The following is a 16,993-nucleotide window of genomic DNA, read 5'->3' as shown; positions in this document are numbered from 1 at the left end:
TTGAGGCTGTTGCAGCAGCGACGCCAGGCAGCTGTAGTGGGCAGGATTAGGCAGCCTAACCGAGGTAAGAAATCCGTTTGGTTGTTTGACCTACCGGATTCTGCTTTTAAACTGCACTGCAGGTTCAGCAAGGCTTCCGTTCGCAGGATTGCTAGTCTTCTAGACGGTTCACTTCGAAGGGTAAACCGTCGTGGAAGTACGGTACAACCTGCAGACATGGTTGCCGTTGCTCTGAACCAGTTGTGTGGTGTTTCATTTCAGAGAACGAACGGTCTTGCAAGTGGAGGTCTATCCCAGAACGCCTCTCGGGTAATTACTTCTAGGGTTGTAGAAGCATTGGTGACAGTTCATCATGAGTGGATCCGATTCCCAACTGTCAACGAGATGAGGGAAACTTCGCTCAGGTTTTTCCGCAAGTTTGGCCTACCTGATATATTCGGGGCTGTGGATGGATGTCATATGCGCTTTGAAAAGGCACCCCAGGGTCTACCCCAGGGCCAGAGGTCGGACGATTATATCTGCAGGAAGGGATTCCATTCTCTTAACGTCCAAATATGTTCCAACGACAAGGTGATATATGATGTTGATGCAGGTTGGCCGGGTAGTGTTCATGATGCTCGAGTCTTCAGGACTAGTAGACTAAGAGATTTTTTGGAAAGGGACCAGTCTAGGTACATGATTGCAGCGGATAGTGCCTATCCAATATCTCTTAAGGTGATGAAGCATTATGAACGTCCGACCATACAGATGCATCATACATTCAATCGTAGGTTGAACGGCCTCCGAACTGTGTCTTCTGAGAATGTGTATGGTCGTCTCAAGCAGAGATTCCCCATTCTGCGACAACTCAGAATGTTTCTAGTTTCTTCCCAGAAGGTTGTGCTAGCATGTTGTGTCCTACACAACATGTCTGAGGCGTTCAAGGATGTTGTCCCAGCGCTAGGTATAGTACCCGCTCATCTACTGGATGATGACGCCGGTGATGAAGATGAAGATGAGGATGATAATGATGATGGTGAACGGCTGACTCTGGCTCGTGCGCACAGAGATACTTATGCCAACAATTTCTACGCTGCTTACCGAAATGCTAATCAGTAAAGGAATTCAGACTTATTTTGAAAATTAAAAGTGATATTTTTTAGTCCAGACTCAGTTGTTTTTAATTATTTTGATTTATGTTTATTGAAGTGATAGTTTTTTTAATTTAATGTTGACTTATTTTGAAAATTAAAAGTGATATTTTTCTAGTCGAGATTCAGTTTTTAATAATTTTGATTTATGTTTATTGATTTTTAAGTGATAGTTTTTTTTATGTTATTTTCGACCTATTTTTCAAAATTTTTGTGGTCTTTAATGTGCTGGAATGATCATTGATAATTAATTTTTCATTACATCATTCTTTTTACTAAAAATGACCAAAGTAAGCAATTTTAAAATAAATGAAAAATTCTAATTTCATTCAAGTTATGAGAAGTTTTTTATCAATGATTTATTCCATTTGTCCCAAGCCAAAAACAGATATATTCTTCTGATATTTACAAATATTTGTATTTAATAAGGAGTTAAGTCTGAAATCAGAGGGAAGACCAGGCATGAACAAACTTATACATTTGATTATTTCAGGAACTTCAAATTTTGACGGAAAACCAAAATAAAAAAGGAAATTTTAGATTCTTTTTAGGCACTTCAAATCTCAAGGCAAAGATTAACTTTAAAATGTTTAACAATTTACTTTTAATATAAAAAAACTCGATTTTTGAAAATGATTTTTAAATTCTTTTTAGGCACTTCAAATCTCAAGGCAAAGATTAACTTTAAAATGTTTAACAATTTACTTTTAATATAAAAAAANTTTTATTTTATTTTCAAGAGGGGGGGAAAGACAATTCGCAAAGGACTGGGGAACGGTGGGAATGTTTTAGGGTGGATACTTTTGGCAATGGGAAAGTAAAGATCAAAGTAATCTAAATTGTAAGCTGTGCGATTGTCTTAATGTTACTGCGTTAAAACTTGCAAAAAATATTTTAAGTGGCAAAATTTAAAAATAAAAAATAAAAATCCAAGCAAGTTCTTACGTACATGTCCCAAGTCATGAAAGCATAATAATCTCAAGAATTATTATGTAAACAGAGGGGGACAATTGCATATTTTTAAAATATAATAAAATGGGTCAAACACTGATTTAGAGCAATATTTATTTCTTTTATCTTGTTAAACATATTGAATTTATAATTTTTTTTATTAACGTTATTAATGTTACTGTGGACACTTTTAAACTGCTGAATGATATAAAATACTCAATTAAAGTTTAATCTTCTTTATTTATGTTCAGATGAACCTGACAGGAGAGTGTTTAATAAAGCAGGGCCTGGGTGTAAAACGGGAGGATATTAATCAAAGGTGAATATTTCCTTAATGTTTTACTTATTATTTGAACAAATAAAAAATTATCAAAATTTTGTATTTTTTGTCTTATTTTTTAAACCGGCTTTGGTTATTATTTTGTCCCTTGGATCCGGATATCCGGATACAAATATTTTTGCGGAACTGGATCCACTGAGAAAATCGTTACGACTTGTTGGATGAATCTATATTTTATCAAATTCTAATTAATATGTATAATACTTAGGTTGAAGAGATGAATCATATTTCGACGTTATACCTTAAAAATATTATTCATGATTTAATATGCAGGTTACACTCCGATACAAGACCGCAGAGTTTCCGAATCTCAGTGCCAGACCACAGAGTTTGTTCTAGGATACTAAATCAAGATAGCTGGAGCTCAAAATTATACGAGAAATCAATAATCTTGTTCTAAAATGAATTAATTTAATGCTTTAGAAAAAAATTATTTTTATTATCTGTTTTAATCTGATTATCCGAGGTTATTATCCTCAAGATTTAATTGTAATAACAAAATAACATTTAAGTTTCCATTCCAACTTTTTGCTTTATTGCTACATGTTGAAGAGTAAAAAACACTCCAATTTTTACATTTAAATTTTTTCTCCTCTCATTATTTGAGTAGTTGAGTTAAGTGACAACTTTTATATCATAATCATCGGCATTACTTTTGTTAGCATATTATTACTATTATCCCAGTTAAATGTTGTAACACTGAAAACTGACTGGCCTTGGTATTTCCAAAATGTGGTCTACAATTTTTGTACATTCCATATTGATCAGAGATATCAAGAAATTTGTATAGACTCCAGTTAATTTCAACACAACTAAATTTTTTAATGTTCAATATCGCCGTTAATTATGAAGATACAAAGAATGAAGACGACATTTTGGAAAGCTTATAAGAAGAACAACCTGTTTTTTGGTAATTTATCAAATATAGGAAATCCAAGATGATTTCAAATTTGTCTCGTAATGTTTTTTGTGACACTATGTATAATTAATATGTAACCCTAAATCAAAATGTGAAGTTCCACATTTATTTTTATTTAAACAATTTAAGATTTTATATGGAACATTAAAAAACATTTTCTTTCCTTGCCAGTTTTGTAAAATATTACATTAAACATAATTATTTGTATAAAATTTAATAAATGCTATTAAAAAAATATTGTAATTTAATGAACCGTCCTATGTTTACTTCAATTTAAATTATTTTTTGTCAATTTTGCTCTTTATACTGACAGTATCCCGGGGCTAAACCCTTTAATTAACCTTTAATCAAGTCTTTTTTTAAATTGTGAATTTAGATTTATCGGATATCATTTCAGCCAAATCAATAATGTTAAAGAGGATCAAATTTAACCTTCAAAATTTTATATTAAGAGGATTTAGGTTGTAATTTAAGAGACTGTAATCGTAATTTCTAGTGGCTCTTCATGGAAAATCCCGATTCACAACGGTGAAATTTATCTAATGAAATATGAATTAGACATTATTTATGATTTTTTAACATAATTATTTTTAATTGGGGTTTTTTTTTCTATAGAAGTGACTATTTGTAATGCAAGAAAACATAGAAATTATAAAATTAAATACATAGAACGCTAAAGAACAACAATATCTTCTACGTTAGTGATTATTTTAAATCAAATTTACAAAAAAAAACGAGAAAATCTGAAATATGGAAAAATGGGGAAGATATGATAAAATAAGGGGAAAAGGTTCCGAAAACCTTTAACATTCGTTCTGATGTTAGTAATGAGATTCTTGACTAACAAACAGGCGTTTAAAGCACCTAGCTGGTATTTGACTCAGACGTTTTGGTGGAAAAGGTTTAAAAAACATGGAAAAATGTGGAAAAAGGGAAAAAACACTAATTATGCCCAGATGCAAAATTTCATTCAGATTCCTCATAAAATGAAATGGGAAATCTGTACCCTCCCCTTTTAAGACGAACGTTAGACTCATGGTGTGATTTTAAAAAGCCGAATCTACATTTTCACTTTACTAAAAAAAACTTATCAAATACACACAAGACTGCTGATAAGTAGTCATCTCATTGGACAAACCGTTGTTGTAAATTTTTCTGTAAAACTTTGTTAATTATAAATCTTTAAAACTTTACAAATTTAGTAAAAATGATGGGACTAAATAACGTTTTGACAAAACTGTCCAAAAAAGAAACTTACATTTACATTTAAAATTATCTTTGTCTCTACATCTCTCTTTATTTCGGTCTCTCCTCTTGTTTATGTTTCTATTTATCAATCTTTATTTATTTATCAATCTCTTCTAAAAGTAAAGTTAATAGCATTTGTTTTGATTTCAATTTCAATAGTTTAACATTTAACAGGTTTAACATTTAATGGTTTAATAGGTAACATTTAATAGGTTTAACATTTTTCTTTCAAGTTTGAACTTTCTTTGTCAGAGAGGATTAAAATTTGTACTTTGAAAGTTTCAAATATTAATTGAACTTTTATAATAAATATTCAAACTTTGCAAGGTTACAATCTCAAATGAAACAAAATGCCATTACTCCATGTTCAAGGTTCAAATTTACTCCGGTTCCAGGGTTCATGTTTACTCCGGTTTCAGGGTTCAAGTTTACTCCGGGTCCAGGTTACAAGTTCAATCCGTGTTCAAGGTTCATGTTTAATCCAAGTCCACGGTTCATGTTTACTCCTGTTCCAGGTTTCAAGTTCAATCCACGTGTTCAAGGTTCATGTTTACTCCGAGTCCACGGTTCAAGTTTACTCCGGGTCCAGGTTTCAAGTTCAATCCGTGTTCAAGGTTCAAACTTACTCCAGGGTTCATGTTTACTCCGGGTCCAGTGTTCAAGTTTACTCCGGTTCAAATAGGTTCAATTTTACTCCCTTTCCGGTTAATAACAGGATAATTTTCAGTTTGATTACAATACAATCATAGAGTAAACTTAAGGATACAATACATTTATAACGAATAACGATATAATAATTATTCATCGCTACGATATGAATGTTATTTTCGATTTTTGCAATTCAATTGAAAGTAGTGACCAGCTAAGTATGGAAATCGTGGACAAATTCTTATTCATTTCAGACAAATAAAACGTTTCTACGATATTTAATGAATGTGTTTGATCACAAAAGTAAACTTTCAAAATCATCTTTTTAGAATACGTTGAGAATTGTTTTCGTTTTAATATTAAAAACAAACGACGAAAATTAAGTAAAAATTTTCCAAAATACTGCATACTCAGTTCTACTACCACACATCGCCGGTCACTCCCTTTAAGGAAGAACCTCAAAAACATTTTATTTATTTATTTTTTGTGGGGGGGGGGGTTATTTAATTAAAATGTATTATATTAAACCAATAAACATGTGACTACATATTCAGATGAAAATTCATTGGCTTCTTTTTGTAACATACAGTACTATTTCAAAATAAATGTAAGTGCATTTGTAGAAAATTACCCCAAAGCCTTGAAATAAATTTCTTGAAAACAATTCCAAAAAAATCAAAAATAACATTCCTATCAGAAGAATAGATAAACACGTTTGGTGGTGTTGGTGGTAGAGCTATTCCCATTTGCTCTGCGGCATGCTTTTTAAACTTCAGTTCGCATTCAAGTTTCTAAACAAAAACAATATTATGACAAGATACAACTTTGTTTCCACTGAATTGGGGAAAATTAATGATTTTAAGGGAAAAATTAATATATTTTTGGGGAAAAGTAACAAATAGGATGAAAAATTCCATTCTTTTTTTTATATATATTTCATCAAAAATCTGTCCTCTCTAAAAAAATTTATTAAAAATAAACGTGTTATTTTAGTACTTACATATAATTTGGCATGTTGCACTTTCTTTTGGCGACGAAACTCTTTTATCTCATAGTATCCAGTAGTCTTTTCAGGAGCAGTAGTTGGAGTTTCTTCAGCGCTAGAGGTTGTGATTCTATGACCTGGAGGGGCTCCCATTAAACGAGGTTCAGGGGTTGGAGAAGAAGGGGGGGGGATGTAGGTAGAAGTGGGGTTTTTACGGGATATTGTTGGTGTTTGAAATGACCGGGAGTTGACCAGAGCTCCCGGGGGGAAAACAGATCTGTAGGGGGTGCTGCCGTTTGATCTGGAAATGGGGGCGGAGTTAAAACCGGAGGGGTTAGATGATCGAAAGGTACTGGCGTTTGATCTGGAGATGGGGGCGGAGTTTGAACCGGAGGGGTTAGATGATCGAAAGGTGCTGGCGTTTGACCTGGAGATGGGGGTGGAGTTTGAACCGGAGGGGATGGGAGAATCTTGGGTACTTGTGTTTGAACCAGAGGATATGATAGAAGCTGAGGTAATGACGTCTGATCTGGAGATGGGGGCGGAGTTTGAACCGGAGGGGTTAGATGATCGAAAGGTGCTGGCGTTTGACCTGGAGATGGGGGTGGAGTTTGAACCGGAGGGGATGGGAGAATCTTGGGTACTTGTGTTTGAACCAGATGATATGATAGAAGCTGAGGTAATGACGTTTGATCTGGAGATGGGGGCGGAGTTTGAACCGGAGGGGTTAGATGATCGAAAGGTGCTGGCGTTTGACCTGGAGATGGGGGCGGAGTTTGAACCGGAGGGGATGGGAGAATCTTGGGTACTTGTGTTTGAACCAGAGGATATGATAGAAGCTGAGGTAATGACGTCTGATCTGGAGATGGGGGCGGAGTTTGAACCGGAGGGGATGGGATAATCTTGGGTACTTGCGTTTGAACCGGAGGGGATGGGAGACTGTAAGTGATTGAAGAATGGAGAATCAGAGAAGACTGGAGAGGATGTACGAGGCGGTGTCGTCACATGTCTAAAGTACAATAATAATTTAATAATTTTTATTGAAAATATTATACTTGGCACGCTTAATCTACTAGAAGAAAAAGGGAACTGACTTTTTAGTTCAATTTAGGATATGCATGACTTTTAAATAATAGCAATTTCAATTTTAGTTACAAAAATTAAGATATTGTACATCGCAAACTTGATTTTTTTTTTATTTTGACCACAAACAATTGGACAAAAAACGTTTTTTTTTCTTCACTATTTCTGATACATTTGGACGATCATTTGATTTATTAAACCATAATTTTATCATTCATTTTGAAAATAAAACGATTAACACAATTAAAGAAATGCTTAACCCCAAAATATCTAACATTTAGAGGGGAAAAATGATTTCTATCAGGGAGAGGGTAATTGTATTTCAAGAAAATATATCCCCTGTGAATTTTACAAGGCTGTCTTATACTCACAGGGAAGAACGTACATCATCCTCCTTCTCCAGGTACCCATAGCTGGGTTCTACTATCCCTGTAGCCATTAGGGTTACTTCACCGTCCATGCCTTGATTATAAAATTAAAAATCAATGGAATAAAGAATTTATTGGATGATCATAGGTGTATATATTCCCAGACCCCTGGATGGGGGGGGGGGGGGGTTTAAATTGAAAATAACTGTGGAAGAAAAGAAAGTTTTTATGTTTCATTTAAATTTATCACAAAACATTTATTGAAAACGGGGGGGTATAATTCTATAAAATATTCACCCCTGTTATAAAACACAGGGGATACACTGAGCCCGTTTTCTCCATAATAATGTTTAAACAGTGGTCGTGTTGTTCACGTACTTTGGGGGACGATAGTTTGGCCGCTAGATGTCTCACGCAAAATTCTTATCTGATAGATAGATAGTTCTTACGAGAGACATCTAGCGGCCAAACCATCGTCCCCCAAAGTACGTGAACAACACGACCACTGTTTAAACATTATTATGGAGAAAACGGGCTCATAGCTAAAATCTGTACATTCTATCCATGGAAAAAATTCAAAAATATTACAACAATAAAAAATAAAACTTTTTTAAATACCAGGAGGAGGCTGGGGAGCTGGACCCCCTCCGGTCTTGGAGCAGGCCGCCTTATGGCTCCTTTGGAGTGTAGAATATCTCGCCTCGTCTAATTTCTATTAAAATAAATGTAAATTTTTACACGGTAAAGGCCGGGTTACAAGAATATATGTTAATATGTTAAATTTTTGTAGTTAACAAGTAGTTTACGACTATAGTTTTACAAATGTTTTTCATGTTTGTGACATAAAATTGTATTGAAATATGAAATGTAGGTTCAGATTGGTATAGGTGGAGTTAAATGGGATTTGTTTCGCAAAAGAATAAGAATTGACATGAATAGTTTACCTCCTTTGTTGCATTTTTAAGATTTTTCCATTTCATCTCCAAGTGTTTAACTGTAAACTCCTGGTTCCCAGGAATTTCTTTGAAACGGCAACAAACCAGATCCCACGCCCTTAAATATGAAATATGAAAAAAAATATATAATTTTGGGTAACTACTGACTTTCAACCACAAAATTCACTTGATATTACACCTAAAATCTAAAATTAATTATATCAGAAATTTAGTTTTTGTTACTTGAATAAAAAAAATTAACTCACTTGCATTGCCTTGAAACAAAGTTTTTCATATTATTTTGTTTTTGTTTTTCAGATTTGTTTAACTATAAACATTCCTTTTTAACGAGTTTTCCCCGTCAAAATTTGAGGCAAATCTATCAAGGGGTTTAAAATTTGTGATTGATAAACAAACAGACAAACAGGGATTTCTTCAGTGTATAATATTTTAAAATTTTTTAAATTGTTGGAAACAGGAAAATGATTTTCCTTAAAATGCAATATCAGTGGTGTAAGAAATTCCCCCCCCCCCCATACTGGAAGGGGTTCAAATCAAAGAGCGTAGAGGAGGGGAAGGGAAGGAAAAGGGGAAAGAAAATGAAAAGGGGAATAAAGGAAAGTAAAGGGGAATGGTCGGTATGGAGGGAAGTGGACAGGTAGGGAAGAAAATAGGTAGGAGGGGAAGTGAATAGGTAGGTAGGAAAGTGGATAAGTAGGGAGGGAATGAGATAGGTATTGAGGGAAGGATATAGGGGAAGGAGCAGGGAAGGTAGGTAAGGGAAAAGGAAGGAAGGTAGGGAAGAAGAAGAAGTATCGGCAATGTAGTGAAGGGAAGGGGAAAGGAAAATAATGATGAAAGGTTGACATATAAGGAAGGAAAGGGAATTTATGGAATTGAAGGATTGGAGCGAGGTTTTTTACCTCTTCATATCTATCTTTCTCTGAAACTAGACAGTTTTTCACAAATAAATTTTCCCTTTAGTTTTAATGCATTATAAAAAAACGTTGTTTCACGTTCCGCGCACAATTTTATTAAAAGTATGATGAATCATCTTTCCTAATAGTCAAACATAATAAAAAAACTTTGCACTATGTGCACATGTACAATTAATTTTTTTGTTGAGAATTTGAGAGTAAACACACCCCCCCCCCATTAAAATGATGGGAAATGATTTAAAAGAAAAAACTCATGGACTGACAAGTAATCAAAACTGCTTAGCCAGTACAACCATTCAAAGTTAAAAAAATATGTAGTAAAAATTTTACACAATTATGTCAATTTAGTTAACGAATTTGGGAAAGGAATAAAAAAAATTATGGAAAGGGGGGGGGGGAATAATAAAAAATAGGAATTATATAAACACCTGCGCAATATCATATTTTTTTCTCAGATTATACGATTATGACAAATTACCTCCTTTTCTTCTCCCGCCCCTCCTTAGTTTTCATAAGAGTATTTAATGTTGAATTGACTCTACCGTGGTCAAGCGACATAATCAAATCTAAAATAAAATGTTTAAATAATCAAAATAATAACTAATTATGTACTTGGTTCATAATATCTGCAAACTCCTTCATGTGGTAAAATTAGAGTTGTTATTCGTTTTTAGAAAACGATCAAAAACATGTTTAATTTTTAGATTTTACCCAAAACGATCGTTTTCTTTTGGAAAACGATAATTTTTAAAACGTCTCACTCAATTTGAATTCTCAGAATAAGAACAACGAACAATTTCGTTGAAAAAAACAACAATATTTAAGAAGACCTTTGTTTATTCATTCCGGTTATGTCAGAACAGCACTGTACAATGTACATTGAATAGTACCTCTTAGCGTATTAACTTGTGTTTGTGTCCAGTTTGGAGCCCTCTTGCGGTGCCCAGTTTGCCTGACATTAGGAAGAAACCTAAAAACAATTAAAATTAAATAATAGGTGATTTCTGTTAATTAACATTAATCTTTTCTCATGTGTAATTGTTGAAGACAGAATATTAAGATTTGTTTTTCATGCAAAATTTGTAATAATCTGAGGAATAATTGTTCTCTCTATATCCCTGGGTAATTTCATAATGAGAGAATGTTCTTTAACCCCCCCCCCCCTCCTATAAAATTTGTACATGGTTGTCATTGGTCGAGTGGCCGCAGCGCCACGGCCCCCTAGCCTGCCCTAGCCGTGGCGCCCGGCCCCCTAGCTTGCCACAGCCGCGGGGCCGGGCCCCCAAGCCTGGCCGAGCCGCGGCGCTCGGCCCCCTAAACTGTCCTAGCCGAAGCGCTCGGCCCAGAAATTGTCTTAACATAACGTAACCCTAAATAAAAAATAAACAAAAATAATTTTTCTGAAATCGTTTACAAAATTGAAAGGGGGGCCCGGGGGGAGGCGGGGGTCCAAAAATCGTTCGCGATAACAGACCCTGTCCCTGTACAAGGTATAGAATGTGAAGTCCTTCTTATAGTATACAATCTTTAGACCCCCCCCCCTTCCTATTTATTTTGTACATGAAGTAGATTTCACTTATTCTCAACAAAAAATATTTATTTTGTATATTTCAGGACAATTTCTGATTATTTCCTAATATACGATTTTTGGACCCCTCCTCCTCCCCCTCCTATCAATTTCCTACATAGATCTTCTATGTAAGACCATTGACCACGGGGCCACAGCACCCGGCCGCCTAGCCTGCCATGAGGACCGCAGCGCTGTGGACCCTAGCCTGTCCTAGTCCCAGCGCTCAGCCCCTTAGCCTGTCATAGCTGTAGCACTCGGCCCTGAAAGTGTCTTAACCTAACCTAACCCTAAATATATACTAATTTTGTTGAAAATTGTTGAAATTGTATAATAGGACGGACCACAATTTCTGGACCAAATGCTGCGGCTAGGATAGACTAGTTTTATGACTTAGAAATGTGTCTTAGAAGCCTATATCTCTGAAAGTAATAGATATCAAAGAAAAAATTTAGGACAATGTTTCTATATATAGTAGTGAGCTATAACCAAAATTTCAGCCAAATCTAAAATGTTTGTCAAAAAAATCTTTAAAACAGTTACATGGTTTATTTATTTAATCTGCTCCTGGTTCAGCCAAAATGCTCAATGATTTGAAACTTGTGACTTCAAACTCTAGAAACTCTTTGTTTAGGAAAATAATATGATTACAAGGTTTAGGGAGCTTTCTGATCTTCCAGTGGTTTCAAATGCTCGGTTTTTTAAGGCATAAAACAAGCAATAAGCTTTTGCTTGCTTTTTATAAGGCAGAAAACGAGCAAAAGGCCTTTTGCTCTTTTTTAAGGGCGAGAAAGTATTTTAAAACCCCAACTGTTTAAAGGTTAAAATGGCTTTTTAAAGCAAAATGTTTTAACAATAGTTTTGTTTTTGTTTTTACCTTATATTTTCACCTAGGACTACAAATTTGCATGTTTGATGAAAGCAAACTTCTACAGAATACAATTTTAAATCGTAATCTTGGATTTTTGTAAACCTTTTAAAAATCTAAAAATATTAATAGTTTCTGTTAAACTGATCTAGCTATTGTCCAAATTGATAGTCGTAGGTAGGGTTGTTAATCGTTTTTGTAAACGATCGTTAAACGATCGGTAAACAATCGTTTTTTGTTTCGTTTTCAAAAACGATCGTTTCGTTTTTGGAAAAAACGATCGTTTTTAAAAACGACTCACTCGTTTTGAACTTATAGAAAACAAATAGGGATCGTTTTTGAAAACGATCATTTTTATTAAAACGATTTGCGACCGTTTTTTATACGATGTTTTTTAAAAAAACGATCGTTTTTAAAAAAAGGATCGTTTTTAAAAAAAGGATCGTTTTTGAAAAACAAAATTATTGACAATTATGTTAACGATCGTTAACGAATGGTCGTTGTTAACAATCGTTAACAAAGGGTCGTCGTTAACGACCGTTAACGAAAGGTCGTTGTTAACGATCGTTAACGAAGGGTTGTCGTTAACGATCGTTAACGAAACGACTAAATTTATCAAAACGGTCGTTTTTGGAAAAAAATTACATGCAACTTTTTTGAATGTCGTCTTACATGAAGTTTAACAGTTGTGGGAGAGTTAACACTCCTTGATATTTTCTTAAAAACTACTCAATGATATGTACAGATGCCCTTCAGGTCGGTTTCCTCTCTTCGTTAACGATCGTTAACGAAGGGTTGTCGTTAACGATCGTTAAGGAAGGGTCGTCGTTAACGATCGTTAACGAAATGACGAATTTTTGAAAAACGATCGTTTTTAGAAACGAGCATTTTGAAAAACGATCTTTTTAAAAACGACCAATTTTAAAAAACTAACTTTTAAAAAAACGATCGTTTTTAAAAACGATCGTTTTTCTGAAAAATTAAAACGTTAACATCCCTAGTCGAAGGATGCTGAATTTTTAATGTCCACTCAAATGTGTAATCTAAAATTTGTTCATTTCTCGGTTTTAAAGAGATTCGAGTAAAAGTGCGTGCCAGACGAAAATATTTACATACATTATTTAAAATAAACAAATTAACTCCCTTAAAAATTATATTTAAATTAAAATAGGATACATAAAAAACGCTAAAAAATCTAATAGTTTTCCCCAAATATGACACATTTCAACAATTTACGCTTGTATTTTCTAAAGTAACAAACGATATTATTTAGAGTTTAGCATGCATTGCTTTCTTAAATCAATGGGGGAGGGGTGAATTGGGGAGAAATACTAAGTTTTGGTAAAAAAAACTGCCATCTTCCCCCTCAAGAATTCATTAAAACATGTATGACATTGAGAGTATATATATGATACATAAAAAAACTAAGTTAATAATCTAATAAATTATTTAATTTTAGAGGTTCGCGGGTTATATATAATTTAATACTCTGCAGTCTACCACAGGAGGAACGACGAGGCATGAAGGTCAGAACTAGCTTATGAAGTGTGATAATTAGTTGAACCTGGACAAAGTACTTTCAATTTTACTGCCTAACAAGAGAAGTGGTTCAACTGTATTAACGGGGTTAATCAACTTCTTTCTAATTATGAAATCTTGCCACTGCACCGATATTTTTTTTTGACAGGGGGGGGGGGNCATCCGACCTACGAAAAGTGCCCATCCGACCTACGAAAAGTGCCCATCCGACCTACGAAAAGTGCCCATCCGACCTACGAAAAGTGCCCATCCGACCTACGAAAAGTGCCCATCCGACCTACGAAAAGTGCCCATCCGACCTACGAAAAGTGCCCATCCGACCTACGAAAAGTGCCCATCCGACCTACGAAAAGTGCCCATCCGACCTACGAAAAATGCCCATCCGACCTACGAAAGATGCCCATCTGACCTACTAACGTGTCCATGCGACAGCTTAAAGTAGGTCTGATGCACCAATATGCTGTTTTTAATGTGCCCATCCGACCTACAGTGCATCGGACCTACCACAGCTGTTAAAACCACGTGCTCGTAGGTCGGATGGGCAGTAGAGGGGATGGGCGTAGGTCCAAAAATACACCATCGCATTATTGGTGTAAGTATTTAAATAATTAATACTAGATTGAAAGACGACATAAAAAAGCTTGACACACCCTCTAGCATTTGAATATTGGTATAAGTTGGTATAAATATTATTCCGATAATTTCTTAGATTCAAAAGAACACCACCCTTCCTGATGCCTAATAACTCCTGGAGAAATCCTCTCGGACTTTGTCTCAAATTCGGCATATTGGGATAGTGTACGTAAGTGCGGACCTTTGAGGGGAGGAAGGATCAAAACAGCTGCAGCAGCTTTTACGAGGCTTAAATTCGTGGTGGGGGGGTCAAAATCTTGCCATATGGGTCATTCCCTAGCAAGTCGCAAATGCGTAAATATATGCTCTTTCCAATTCTTAGCTTATAAGAGGGGTGGGGGCTGGGGGGAGGAGAAAAATGAGCTGCGTTAAAATAAAGTCTATTTTGTCCCTGCACCAAAAAGGGAAGGGGGTTGAGGAATATGGGGGGGGGAAATGGAGGCATCTAATATCGGGTTTCAACATATTTTTTAAAAATTCCTTTTTTTAAATTTTGATAGCATTGAAATCAACGCATTCGACGGGGTCTGCGTAAAATCTACGATATTGGGTCTGCACGGGAATCGCTTTTCTATAGAAAGGTATAAGAGAGTTGGATGAAGTAACATGTGTCACATGTTAATATTTGTTAAAAGTAAAAATAACTTTTTTGGACCTTAACCATAAAAGTTAGAGGTCTAATTTTTTTAAATTAGCAGGCCTTGAACAGTTCGACTAATCCCCCCCCACAACCTATATTAGTATAAATTAGCCCAAGAGGAATAGGGTTAAGAAAAAACAGGAGTATTTTTCTTTAGAAAAAGATAATTAGGACTTTCAAAAACTTTTTCATAATATTCCTATTTTTCTGCATTCACTGATTTTTTTATTATTTTTCTCTGAAAAGATTGAAATTGTGGAACTTGTTTTTCTCAACTTTTTCTAAGAATCTTTAGAAAAAAAACACGCATTGTTAGACACATTGTTTAGCTTAAATACTGTACAGAATTTTACAGTTTGCAGTATATACTGTACACTGTACGACGTACGTATAATGTTTTAGAATACAGTGTTAATTGTTCATGTACAGTTTGCAATTTATATTGTACACTGTACGTGTACAGCGTAAAATGTAAAGTGTAAATAGTGTAAATTGTGCAATGTAACGTGTACAGTTTGCACTTTATAAGTGTAAAGTGTAAAGTGTAAATTGTGCTATGCAACGTGTACAGTTTGCACTTTATAAGTGTAAAGTGTAAAGTGTAAGGTGTAAAGTGTAAAGTGTAAAGTGTAAAGTGTAAAGTGTAAAGTGTAAACTGTAAAGTGTAAAGTGTAAAGTGTAAGGTATAAAGTGTAATTGTGTAAAGTGTAAAGTGTAAAGTGTAAAGTGTAAAGTGTAAAGTGTAAAGCGTAAAGTGTAAAGTGTAATTGTGTAAACTGATGGCGAGGAAAATATGACTCTAAAAATATAACCACCAACAAATATAACCATGTTTTGACCAAAAATATAATCATTTTTTTATTGTTAAAAGTGTACTGTGTAAAATGTATATACTGTGTTTAGTATAAAGTGTATGTACAGTGTAGAGTGTACAGTTTACAGTGTACAGAGCCCAAAATTTAAAAGAGTATCGTTGAACGAAACTCCCGAGTTTCCTTTTTGGGGTCTTAACATTTGTGTAGATTTTGATTTAAAAGATTCGAAAAAATGGAGAATATCAAGAAACTAAATAAAATAATATTTCGTACCACAAATATGGATATCCACAAAACTGCCTAACCCCATTCATGAAACCCGGGTTCTAAAACTGGTTTTAATAACGATACCCTGTCTTAAGTTTTGGGCTCAGTGTACCGTGTACAATTTACAGTGAACAGTGTACAGTGTACAGTGTACAGTGTACAGTATACAGTGTACAGTGTACATTGAGCAGTGTACAGTTAGCAGTGTACGTGTATAGTTTAAAGATATACAAATAAACACAAAAAAAATACTGGAATTGATTTATAGTATTCTAATAGAAAAATACGTTAATATTGAAAACCAACGAAACAAAGATTTTAAATAAAAAGTAAAGAAATTAAATGATTTGATGATATCATATTAAAGAAATTATAAAGATATATAGAGAAACAAAGATACAAGATACAGAATATTTGTAAAACTCTGTATCTCAACATATATAGAGAAACAAAGATACTAGATATAAGATACAGAATATTTGTAAACCTCTGTATCTCTCCACTATGAAGATATATAGAGAAACAAAGATACAAGATACAAGATACAGAACATTTGTAAAACTCTGTATCTCTACACTATAAAGATAAATAGAGTAACAAAGATACAAGATATAAAATACAGAATATTTGTTTCTCTCCAAAACTTTATTTACAAAGTGTGTTTACCTTATTTTTACACCCTTTGTTTCTTTATATGAAAGAGAGAAAAGTGTTCAAGATGAGAAACATATTTCTGTCAAGTAATTGCGGAGTTTACTCTCGGAGTTCTCTTCTCCTAGATACCGTCCCCGTCCTCGGCTTCATTCTTTCTGCTCCATCTATACCCGGAGTAGTATCCGTCCTACCTTCCTTCAATAATCTGAGCATTCACTAGCATCCGTTCTACTATACTCTGAGCTTTAATCAGTGTCCGTCCTTCCTTTCTTGTATTCTCTGAGCACTAATCAGTGTCTGGCATACCTTTTTTTACTGGAAGTACTAATCAGTGTCCGTCCTACCTTTCTTACATACTTTGAGCCCAAATCAGTGTCCGTCCTACCTTCCTATATACTTTGAGCACAAATCACTGTCCGCCCTACCTTCCTATATACTTTGAGCCCCAATCAGTGTCCGTCCTAC

At 34.5% G+C, this 16,993-nt stretch overlaps 2 protein-coding genes across 2 annotated transcripts; one reads left to right on the top strand and one right to left on the bottom strand.

Moving 5' to 3' along the window:
- Positions 1 to 70: 70 nt before the first annotated feature.
- Positions 71 to 1,128, top strand: LOC111716109 (putative nuclease HARBI1). The gene has a single exon (XM_023491528.1). The coding sequence runs from the start codon at positions 217 to 219 to the stop codon at positions 1,096 to 1,098; it is 882 nt and encodes a 293-aa protein (XP_023347296.1). The 5' UTR covers positions 71 to 216; the 3' UTR covers positions 1,099 to 1,128.
- A 4,583-nt stretch (positions 1,129 to 5,711) lies between these two features.
- Positions 5,712 to 16,751, bottom strand: LOC111716110 (flocculation protein FLO11). Its single transcript, XM_023491529.1, has 8 exons — positions 16,720 to 16,751; positions 10,436 to 10,515; positions 10,024 to 10,111; positions 8,617 to 8,725; positions 8,291 to 8,384; positions 7,676 to 7,766; positions 6,237 to 7,230; positions 5,712 to 6,027 (listed from the first exon to the last, which is right to left on the bottom strand). The coding sequence occupies exons 1-8, from the start codon at positions 16,749 to 16,751 to the stop codon at positions 5,833 to 5,835; spliced, it is 1,683 nt and encodes a 560-aa protein (XP_023347297.1). The 3' UTR covers positions 5,712 to 5,832.
- Positions 16,752 to 16,993: the final 242 nt, after the last annotated feature.

Source organism: Eurytemora carolleeae, unplaced genomic scaffold (genome assembly GCF_000591075.1).
Source record: "Eurytemora carolleeae unplaced genomic scaffold, Eaff_2.0 scaffold1949, whole genome shotgun sequence".
Lineage (NCBI taxonomy): Eukaryota > Metazoa > Arthropoda > Copepoda > Calanoida > Temoridae > Eurytemora > Eurytemora carolleeae.
Note: the sequence above shows the minus strand (reverse complement) of the source record. Positions and strands in the feature narration are given on the sequence as shown.

Coding starts and splice junctions, on each gene's coding strand:
- LOC111716110 (XM_023491529.1), bottom strand. CDS start 16,751: ATGCTAGTGAATGCTCAGATTATTGAAGGAAG. Junction 10,112..10,435: donor ACAAGTTAATACGCTAAGAG/GTACTATTCAAT, acceptor ATTTTATTTTAG/ATTTGATTATGTCGCTTGAC. Junction 8,385..8,616: donor TTAAAAATGCAACAAAGGAG/GTAAACTATTCA, acceptor TTATTTTAATAG/AAATTAGACGAGGCGAGATA.
- LOC111716109 (XM_023491528.1), top strand. CDS start 217: ATGGTTGCCGTTGCTCTGAACCAGTTGTGTGGTGTTTCATTTCAGAGA.